The sequence below is a fragment of the Vigna radiata genome, unplaced genomic scaffold (genome assembly GCF_000741045.1).
Source record: "Vigna radiata var. radiata cultivar VC1973A unplaced genomic scaffold, Vradiata_ver6 scaffold_300, whole genome shotgun sequence".
Taxonomy (NCBI): Eukaryota; Viridiplantae; Streptophyta; class Magnoliopsida; order Fabales; family Fabaceae; genus Vigna; species Vigna radiata.
In genome coordinates, this window is record NW_014543815.1 from 313,332 (window position 1) to 325,315 (window position 11,984).

At 33.4% G+C, this 11,984-nt stretch overlaps 1 protein-coding gene across 1 annotated transcript; it reads left to right on the top strand.

Moving 5' to 3' along the window:
* The first annotated feature begins 8,542 nt into the window (after positions 1-8,542).
* Positions 8,543-9,170, top strand: LOC111241198 (L-type lectin-domain containing receptor kinase IX.1-like). The gene is given in 2 exon segments (XM_022778117.1): positions 8,543-8,730; positions 8,732-9,170. Coding segments are annotated over 2 exon segments (627 nt in total).
* The last annotated feature ends 2,814 nt before the right edge of the window (positions 9,171-11,984 follow it).

Below are 11,984 nucleotides of genomic sequence, written 5' to 3' on the forward strand. Positions count from 1 at the left end.
GATCTGTGAATAACCGATGACGAATCTATTTTGGAAAAGCAGTGGAATAGCCTGTTTCTTTATAATTGTTTTTAGGTTTCCTCTTTGTTTTACAACATTCTTTAAATATTCTCAATTTTTAATCATTACTCATAAGCATTGCATAACATTCATAAGAGTCAGATATTCGAAAACAATTCTGTGTTCGTTGAGAGACGACTTAGGGTTACTTTAGCCCTATCTACTTTCTTGAATACTACTAGGCAATACTGAAGTTGCCTTGAAAAGTAGTATTAATTTGATAGCTTCAACGACAGCTTATCACCCGTGCCCTAAATCTCGTCGAACCCTCTCTCGAGCTCTCTCTCGAGCTCTCCTCTCTAATGACTCTAGAGCTATCGTCTCTGGAAGATTGACTTCGCATTTCACCCTAATTTCACTTCACTTCTCTTTTCTGTCGATCGGTCGTCTCTTCTGGAGCTCTCGTCTATTCTGTGTCGAGCCCTAGCTTCAGCGTTGTTCTGTGGGACCGTTATTCGACCTCTCTTGTGTGGAACCGTTGTCCCTGTTCGAAGGTTTCTCCAACAACAAAGAATCTCATTGACGAAACAATCTCAGTCACCAAACAGTTTCGTTCGAGCTTCGTGGTTCTTTGTGAATCTTCGTTGCGCTTTTGGTTAGGTTGACGTTGAGACCTTGATGTGGTAAGTGAAACTTGTCTTCCTTCATTGTCGTTGTAATGTGTGTGGATGAAACATGTGAACCCTAATGTTTGTTATTTATTTTTTGAATTGGGCCATTCTTGTTTCGGCTGGCAAGACGTGTTTGATTGTGACCAGCCATCAATTGAGTCGTTTGTGTTGCGGTTAAGGTCAGGCAGTTTACAGTTGGTGGTGCGAAGACCCTAAGTGAAGGACCTAGAGAAAAAGGTGCTTTCAATTTCATCTTTTGCTTGTTTTGCTATGTTTTTATATGGTATTGGTCTTGCACACGTTAGTTTGGGTTAAACTTGGATTTGAAAATCGAGTTCTGAGAAACAACTTAAAAGCCGTTTGGTTTTTTGACAGACGAACTGATTTCCAGACAAAATGTTAATGTTGTTATTAGGGTATAATTGAAAGGAGAGTAGATGTGATGAAAGTGTGTCTGGAGCATGTATATTTGCAAGCTTAATTTGTAGANAAAATAAATGGTAAGCGTTGTTGTGTGTGATGGGAAGTGGTGAAATAGGAGGAAAGATAGAAATAGGTTTAGTAACAAGAATTATAGTGATAAAAATGAAGGGTGGTTCTGTGATGGTGACAGGCGNAGAGAGGTATGATAGCATGGACTTANNTGGAATATGTTAGGTGAGTAATTGTTACTTTTAGATGAATAGGTGGATCCATATTTAGGGGTATGATTTTACAGATTTTGTCTCTAAGGTTGGATTGGGGAATGACTTGGGCAGCCATACTTTTGAGCTTCTCTAAGGCTAGAGATTGAGAAGCTTTGTCTACTTCTAGCTCTTGCATGACACCTTGCAATATTTCCTTAGTCATGTGTATTTCAAACTCAACTTTTTGAATGTCTTCCTTGGTGGCTGTGACCTCTTTGCTTAAGTCGACATTTTCCTTTCTTGCTTGTTCTGTTTCTGTCTTGAGTTTTTCAAGAGTATGAGACAGACTCGTGAGTATCACTAGTACAAAAACAATATTTTATGACGTACAAAAACGAACTATGACGTACATAGTTTTGTACGTTATAATAGGTCTACATATTTTATGACGTAGCAAAAATTTACGTTATCTGAACATATTATGACACTGTTTCTAAAAGAAATAATTTTAATGAATGTGAACATAGATAATTTTACTCAATATCAATTCGAAATAATTTTCTTCAATATTCATATAAAAAAAAAGGATGGACTGAATTTAGAACAGTGTCATAATATGTTCAGATAACGTAAATTTTTGCTACGTCATAAAATATGTAGACCTATTATAACGTACAAAACTATGTACGTCATAGTTCGTTTTTGTACGTCATAAAATATGATTTTTGTACTAGTGTATGGATCTGGCCTTTATTTCTGCAGTACAGACAACTTCTAATTTAGAATTTGCTCTCAATATCTTTCATTTGAGAACTTGAATTGTTGAATCCAATTTACCTTCATTCTTCCTTAATTTATTTGTTTCAGCATTGACATGGTTAAGGTCGTTAGTGATGACATCCATAGAGGCCATAAACTGAAAACTTTCTTCATTAACCAAAGCTAATTCTTTCCTCGGTGCTTCCAATTTCTGTTACAGTCTGTAACAGTAATGCGTCTTCTGATTCTTCCACTTCCCTGAAATTATCGGTAACATCATTCCAAACTTATCAGAGTTGAGACTAGTTGATTGTAATCTTTTGGATAGTGATATTCAATCTTTGTTCCATTCTTACTCTTTAAATAATTCCATGTCTCTTACCATACTAGATCTCTCTTCTAATATGTTTTCATCATCAATACTTCAATTCTTTTTTAACTTTAGCCTTCATCTTCAAGAGCTTTATCTTTCTCACAATAATATAAACCTGGTCATCTTCTTTGTGTCCAAATCTTGCATCATCAATGTTTCGAGCTAATTTCAATATCAGCTCCAAATTACAAGAGCTTTACCTTGAAAATTGCAGTCTTATGGATGGAAATTTCCATCTTTCATCAACTTCTACAATGAATTCTTTCTCCTCACTTATTTATCTTCATCTTTCCAATAACTTGCTAAAATCATGTGTAATGTTTTACTGGTTGTTTAACTTCACCACCAATCTGCATTTCATTGACTTTAATGGTAACTTGTTAGAAGGTCCCATTCCAGATGAATTTGGGAAAGTGATGAACTCTATTGAATATCTTTTTCTGTATGATAACAAACTCCAACGCAAGGTTCCATCTTTCTTTGGGAACTTATGCAGATTACAAGTGTTAGACCTCTCAAATAACAAGTTAAATGGTGACTTTCCGAGCTTCACTCAAAATTTTTCATGGTGTAGCAGACACATATTTCAAGAATTGAACTTATCTTAGTGAATTAAATGAAAGCAACTACTAACATCAGTTAAAATAAAGATATATTGAAGAGAAATGATGAATTTAAAGTATCCTTAACCTATCTTTATCTATTGAGTGTATCTAAATAGGACTAAAATAGTATGCTGCCTATAGTGAAATTAGTATCCAGTTTATTAGTGTCAAGTGCTTTGATTTGTTATTAAATATGGTTACCAAATTTCATTGTTTTCAACTACTTTGCTAGAAAAGTCCACACGTGAGATTGAAAGCGGGAAAACCATAAATAAACAAGAATAAAACAACTACACCTAACTTCCTTTGGAATCTATATAAATCTTCCAATAACTTTATACCTTTTTTTCTAACCCCGCAAGTAGCAAATTATAGTGTCATTGGTGCAAAATCAGATGCATTGTATATGACAAACAAGTCTATTTGGGTCATATCAGTGTAGGACTCGTTTTTTTAATAAATATATCATTTGTTATCTCTTATATGCATTACATCTTAGAATTACAATAAAATTATTTTTATCTTTCTTTCAATATTTCTTTCTCATCTTTTGCAATATGTGGAGATTGTTGTAAAACTTGTTTATATTGCAAAAGTCAATTGGTTTATTCATGCTGGCATAAGCTTTCTCCACTGATATTACAGATACTACATTACTTATTATACAATTGCCATGATAAATTAGAATACCGAATCAGTGATACATGCATGGAATAGTCACTAAGATTGTAAAAACAAACACACACCTAGCTGATGAGAAGTGCCTTTATGTCCATGTTAAATTATGCTTGTCTTTGTTGAATTCATTCCAGTGTTAACAGATTTTAGGCTCACACTATGTCATGTGTACTTTTCTGTTGTGAATGTGAGTAAAAGGATTTAAATATTTATGAGTGATGATGAGTGAATGATTGAATATAAATTTTCGATGTTGTTGACTATTGTTTGTTCCAACTTCAATAATCCTAAATATCATAGAAAGGTATCATGGAGTATTGAGGATGAAGAAAAGATAAAAAACAATTTCCATACAAAAGCATCTCATAGATTGTTTGAGATGTTTAAACAAGCAAGAACACTAGGGAAAAAACCTAATTGGATGGGAGAGGAGGTTTGGACTGCTCTTTTGGAGAAGTGGAACATGCCACTGTATAAACAAAAGTGTGAAACCACGAAAAAGAACAGGACATTCGAAAAAGGTGGTTGTTTGCACACAAGAGGATCCATTAGCGTGCATGAGCATGTTATTCGTCTGATATGATGACATCAATTTAATTTTACATTTCTACTCCATAATTTAAAAAAAATTTGTTGTTAACAACTTACATCTTCTTTGCTTGCAGTCACAGGAGCTTGGTCGGACAATCCATGTCGATGAAAATTTTCAACAAACACATATTCGAGCATCTACAGGAGAATTTGTCGATGAGAGGTCTAGGCGGACACATGTTAGTTTCTACTAACTCTATTATATTCTTTATTAGGTTTTAAATGTTATGTCTATCTATTTAACAATAATCATGTATTCATTTAACAGGAACAGTTTCAAGCTAGATTTTCTCAAGTAATATCTGAGACTGCATCCGTTGGTGCTTCAACATGTGCTCCCCTAAAGATTGAGGAACCAATGTTGGTTAGAGGTTGCCGGTGGAAGGTACAAGGGGCGTGTATATGGCATTGGAAATGTCAGTGGTCGAGATGACTGTGTTGATAGTTACGTACAACAGACACATGCATCTTCTTCTCAACAACCGATTGCACAGAACATTTCTAACCTTGAAAATATAGTGTCAAGCCATGATGAGCAACTTCGACAGAAAACTTCTAAATTTGAAGACTTTATTGGCGTCATATTGCATTACCTTCTGCCTCATGCAGCCGCAACTGCACAAGAATTTCTTCAATCCCAAATTCAGCCACAAACTGTTCAGCAACCACAAGAGGATCAACCACAGCAAGATCAACCACAGGATCCAACAACACATGGAGATCGTTATGAACAACATTACTAGTTATGTTTTAGAGTAGGGCTTATGACTCAAACTTCATGAACAACTTATTTCAACTTATTGTTCTAATTGACAATTATGGAAACTTCTTTTTGATGTATTAATGACTAATGTTTGATGTATTAATGACTAGTGTATGTGGGTTAAGACTTAAATATATGTGAAATGTATGAATGGATATATAATAGGCAGGTCTGTTGTGATTTGATGATTGTTTGAATATGTTATTTGTGTGATTAAACATGGGCAGGTATGTTATTCATGTAAAACTATTTGAAAAAGTGTATATAAATTATATACGGATTATCCGTATATAACATTAGCTACAACCATTTTATATACGAATTTTTGACCATATGTAACTCGTATATAACCAAAAATTATATACAGATTTTGGGCCTTATATATGAATTTGGGCCGTACATAATGACATTTTTTCTTGTAGTGGTTGATTTTTAAATAAATTAAAAAGCCGCAGAAACTTAAATTAATCCGTTTGTGTTATAAGAATGAATCAACGCATTTTTTTTCAATTTATTATTTAACTCTTTTCAATGGTTTGGTTTTTTGTGGTCATAGTTATATATTTATTTATTTTTGTTTTTAAAATAAATTCTAGTGTTTTTATTCTATTATTTGATATACACAAATATTAAAAAAATAAAATAAAAAACTTGTTAGTTGTATTTTAAACTTTTGGCTATTTTGGTTAATAATGTTGTCTTTTTCATTCTACTTTTGTTAGTATTTATTCTAATCCATAATGTTGTTCACAAGCAAAATGCTTAATTTATTTGCTAAAAGAGACATATGTGAGTTTTGTCTTTTACATGATTTGTTAATCAATCTCAAATCGTCATAATAGTACTGACAAATGACTGCTATGTTGCACAAATGAACAGAGGAAAGAGAAACAAAAGTTAATGTCGTTTATGTGTATTTAATGGAATGAAGTTGGTTAAGGCAAATTTTACCACGTTTGGACGAAATTAAAACTTTTAAACCACATTTGGACGAAGTTGAAACTTTTTTAAAAGGGTGGATGAACTTGATACACTTGAGTGAAATTGGAGACAAAATAAGCAATTAAGCCTAAAATAAAATATTAAAGAACTAAATAATCAAATATAGAAAGAAATTTATAAAAAGATTTAAAAAGATAAAAAAACAATAACAAGAAAAATAGGTTAATTTCACTGTTTTTTCAAAATATGATTCATCATTGGTTATCAAAATATTATTATTTAATTATTTATTGTCTTAGATTTTCAAATTAATCAATGTAAATTCTTAATTAATTTGTTGATGTTCTCACTCTTAACAAAGTAAATTATCAATTAAGAACAAGAACTTTGTAAATTAATCCTAATAAATTTAATCAAAGTAGATTCTCAATTAAATATTACCATGCCTAATCATGTTTATTCTTTTACCTCTTATATCAACTAAAAATTTATTTAAACAAACTACATTCTTAATTAATTCTTGTTAAATTTTTTACCACTAACTAAATTACATTCACAATTATTGGCAAAAATTGATTCAATCACATGAAAGTTTCTAACTTAAATCAAAGTATATTCTCAATTAAAAGTAAAAACCCTTGGAATCATATAATTGATATGTTATGCAGATTTAACTCCATGCTAACTTGTTATAATGTAAAATCATTACTAATGATTACTTGATTAAGAAGCCAAAGAACTAGATAAAAATAAATCACAACAAGATTAAATGCTTTCAAAATGGGTTGGATTGAAAAAAAAAAACAATTAAAATTTTGATACTAGCCAATTTTGAACCAAACCTACTAAGAACCCGTCTCGTCCGGGTTGAACCCGTGGTGAGTCGGGTTGACTTGCCAATCCACCTAATTTTGTTTCTTGTCTTGACATTTGGATTATATTTGGAGTTTAAGATGATTTTGGATTATATTATATTTTTTTTTATTTTGAATTGTCATTGAAATTTAACATAATTTTATATTGAAATATATTTAGATTTGAATTAGAAAAAAATTGTTATTTTTTTGAATTGAAAAAAAAAACTTGTAAATAAGTGAGCTAATGAGCCAACTCGTTTAACCCACAAACCCGTGGTGAGTCGGGTCATGTTTAAATTTTTTTGGCTCACTAATAAGTGAGTCAGGTTGGGTTGGCTCACTAAGTGGCCAACCCATAGTAGGTCGGGTCGGGTTGGGCCGAGTGGCCCGTTTTGACAACACTACATCTAACCTCAGAATCCAACTTAGGAGAATCAACCCAGAAGCTTAACACTCCATGGAATGTAGAAATAATATGAAAACAGAAGAGAGAGTGAAGAACATAAGAGAATAAAGAGGATAAAATTTGAACCCACAAAGGGTTCCTAAGCTTCTTTAATGTGATTCCCTGAGCCTCTTTATATAGAAATTAGATTGGGCTTTCTTTCAAGTTTTTCTGGTATTGTAATCTTCTTTATGATAATGCATTCTCCTCTAATTATCTTCTAAATAATCCAATATTTTCAAGATATAGCAGATGACCTCCTCCTTGTCATATCGACATCAACTTTTCTCTCAATGTGCTTCTAAATATGATAGACACTGTACATATCATGGACCAACTCTCCAAACAGCTTAAGCTAACAAATGGTTTGTGATTAAATTTACATCTAACACATTCGCATAAAAAACCATTGGACTTGTAGCATGTTCTGTTAGGTTTCTTGGAACAAGAAACCCAGAACTCACACCGAAAGACACCTTGCACACACTCTCTGACACAGAAAAGCACTGTATAGTCTGTATTATGATTCTTGGTGACAAAGAACACAGTTCGTAAGCTTCCAAGGGAGCTTTCTCCCACCAAACAGGAAGCAATAGTCTTGTCAACTAAGATACAACAAAACATGTCTATCCCTAGACAGTCCCTCTCCCTTATAAAGCTAACCCCTACCAAAAACAGACAACAACCAACCTCCTAACGGCCCCCATAACCCCCTTAACATCTATGTCTTATTTTTTTTTTTATTCCTTTCCTCCTTTCATAAACTCTCAAAGTCCTATCATGTTCAATACAAAGACCAGCTCCACCATGTGCAAATATTCAACTTAACAACGGGAGTGACAAATATTGAACTCTTAAATTAATCATAAAATCTCTAATACCACCTGTTGAGGCTTGGGGAACCAAATTGCCAGAAAGACTTGGCCCACCTTTTTCATGTACTTTCCAACTTGTTACAACTATTAACCAAACCACCATCTCACTGTTCATCAGTGGAATATAACACCTACTCATGTTGTTGTTTCCCCAATATTTGTCCAAGCCAAAACAATGGCTCTTATATGATATAAAGAAACAACTACTCTAAGGGTTTAAGCTATTAGGTCAAAGTTCGTGATTGGTTTCTTTATCTAGCAATATAAAGAAACATTAAATTTTATAGTTCATCACGTGGTGTGAAGGAATATGCAGCGGAAGTAAGGATCATTAGCCAATTGAGGCACAAGAATTTGATGAAACTCAACGGTTGGTGCCACAAGAAGAATAACTTATTTCTGATATATGACTACATGCCAAATGGCAGCTTGTATTCTCATCTTTTTCATAGGGAGAGTATCTTATCGTGGCATGTGAGGTACAACATAGCTTTAGGCTTGGCCTCAACATTGTTTTACCTACAAGAAGAGTTTGAAAAATGTGTTTCATAGGGACATCAAATCAAGCAACATACTGTTGGACTCTAATTTCAGTGCTAAGCTTGGGAATTTTGGCCTGGCAAGGCTTGAGGGTCGTGAGAAATGGTCAAAAACAAAGGCTAGAAAGGAAACTGACATGTTCAGCTTTGGGGTTGTTTTGTTGGAGGTAGCAAGTGGAAGAAAAGCCAATGACCAAGAAGAGAAAGAGGGTCAACCTCAAGTATCACTAGTTGAGTGGGTGTGGGAGCTCTATAGACATGGAAATCTCCTTGCAGCAGCAGATCCAAACTTGAATGGGGAATTTGATGTGCAGCAAATGGAATGCTTGCTTGTTATTGGTGTTTGGTGTGCTAATTCAGATAGCAAGACAAGGCCCTCTATAAGGCAAGTGATTAAGATGCTTAACTTTATTCTAACATACCCATTCCAAGATCCTTCATATTGAATTTGCTATTCAACTTAACCTTCTCAACCTTAGGCTTTCTATTTTTAACTATTAGAATATTATCAATATACTACAATAATACCATGAAATGATCTTATGTTAGAAACACGAAGTAGATGTAGATGTCATACTTGCTTTGTTCAAAGCCAACCCTCAATGAACTCGTCAAATTGTTTACTTTCTTCATTGTGAACACTATACAGCAGATCAATAATGAAAGGCTCATTCTGTTTTGCCGTTCTCAAGCACACTCACCTCTCCTTGTTCTCATATTTTCTTATTCTTCATTAATTTTCGTCCAAGGATGGAAAACAATACCTCTACATGTGGGGAAAAGAAGGAAATAATGCAATTGTATGACAAAAGAGGACAAAACCCGTGAAGAAATGACAGAAGCTACGACTAACCTGATTCTAGCTGTGTTATCCCTCCACACCCCTGTGGTACAGCCACGAACCACCACCCCTGCGGCGCACAAGCCTCACGTGCACAACCACGAACCACCCTGCAACACGCACAATGAACCTCGATGAGACCGGACAAAACGGACCGCCACCGGAAAGACAGAGGTAGACGAGAGAATGGAAGCACGAACCGGTGGAACACCTTAGGGTTAGGGCTTTGGGCAGACGAGAACGGGAATTTGTGAAATTTGGGCAGAGCGAGACTTTGGTGGTGTTGGAGACGACAGTTCTCTGAAACGGGAAGGGTTTGGACGAGACTTCTCTGAAAGGGGACGAGACTGGCTTCGTATTTTTGGCTCGAAGAGTGAGGGAAACCCAAGCTGTGGGGTTTAATGAGCACCAACTTACCGACGGTCACATGACCCTCGGTAATACCCTCGGTAAAATGTATTTACCAAGGGGCTGAAGGCCCTCGGTAATATCTCGCAGGTAAATCAACGTTTTACTGTAGTGTGTGAATATCTAAAAATATTTAAGAAGATGTTTGTAAGATTAAAAAAGATTTGGCTAATATTATCTTTTGATATTTACTGATATAGTTAAATAAGGTAATTATTTAAGAATGTAAAATAAAATATCTTAAGATATATTTCCAAATTATCTTTAATCATAAAATTTATCAATTATCAAAGCCCTTTTAGTAGAAAAAATAGAGAAAACCGCAATATCCAATTTTTGTTATATCTTCCTTCTTCTTGACTTAGCCAAATTTCTTCACTCTTTCATGCTAAACTTGAATTGACTTCTTATGATCTTGATTATTTTTTATTTTTGGATTTATCTTTAAGGTTTCATACCTCAATGAACTCAACTTAATTACAACTTTACTAACACACCTCAAAATATCCAAAAAAAAAACATTTATACAACTAAAAAACTATTTTTAATATATTTTGTATCTCATACTAAATGAACCTAATTATAACAAATCATAATTAAAATATTCTATTAAAATATAAAATCTAATTAAGAATCCAATATTAGAGGTTAAAAGATAACATAAGCGTTCACCAAGAAATTATATATATATATATATATATATATATATATATATATAGGGGTTTGTTAACACGTGTACACCTGTTTTTCAGTTGGTACGTTTTAACAATGTTACCGGATTATAGTAGACAAAAATACCCTCATTTATCATGGGTTCTAAGTTTTAAGGTCAAGGATATTTAAATAATTTTCATTCTAAAAACTAAAAAAAAAAAACCCCAAAACCCTTACTCACCTCCCTCATTCCTCTCAACTATTTCTCTTTCATCTCTCTCACTCCAACATTTTCTCTGTCATCCCTATTGTTGTCCCAATTGAAAAAAAAAATCAGAAACCCTTTGTCATCAAAGACATTTTCTCTCTCATCTCAACATTTTCTCTGTCATCACTCCAACATTTTCTCTCTCATCTCAACCCAATTGAAGATGGTGGTGGTAATTTGAATCAGAGATATTTTTTTAAATTGAAAAAGTCTACTCTTTTATAATCATTTTATATTTATTAATGTGTGTAAAGTGAATATAAACTTTGTCAGTTTATGTTACTCTTTCCAAATCTCAAAGGTAAAAAATGATTTTACTTTTTTTTATCTTGCACAGTGGTTAAAGATTATTCTAAACGTCTGCAGAAGTTGATTAAGTGATAAAGAAGGGACATAAGGAAATTAAAGAAATAGGTATAGAAGAGCTCCTTAGGAGTACAATTCTTTCAATTCTAGGTTGTAATCTTACATCATGTTTCTCATACCAATAGAGAAAGGAAAAAGAAACACTTTGTGTAAAGGGAAAAGGACAATAGAGGAAAATATCTTGTTCTTTAAAAATATAATGAAATGTTATGTAGATGTGTAAATAATGTATGAAAATTTAATTGATTTATTAAGGTTTTATTTACAGGATTTAATTTAAAAATGAAATTTAATAATAATAAGAAGGAAAAATATATAACGCATCCTCCAAATGAACGAACAAAGCTTGTGTGTGGCTGAGGGAGAGTATGGAGATGAGAGAGAAACAAATCGGATAAGTAAAGAAGGTGGATTAGGGTTCGGCAAGGGTTTCTGATTTTTTTTTTTCAATTAGGGCAACTGTAGGGATGACAGAGAAAATGTGTTGGAGTGAGAGAGATGAAAGAGAAAGGGTTAAGAGGAATGAGGGAGGTGAGTAAGGGTTTTGGGGTTTCTTTTTTTTTTAGTTTTGAGAATGAAAATTATTTAAATATCCTTGACCTTAAAACTTAGAACCCATGATAAAGGAGGGTATTTTTGTCTACTATAATCCAATACACATTGTTAAAACATACCAACTAAAAAACAGGCGTACGCGTGTTAACAAACCCCATACATATATAT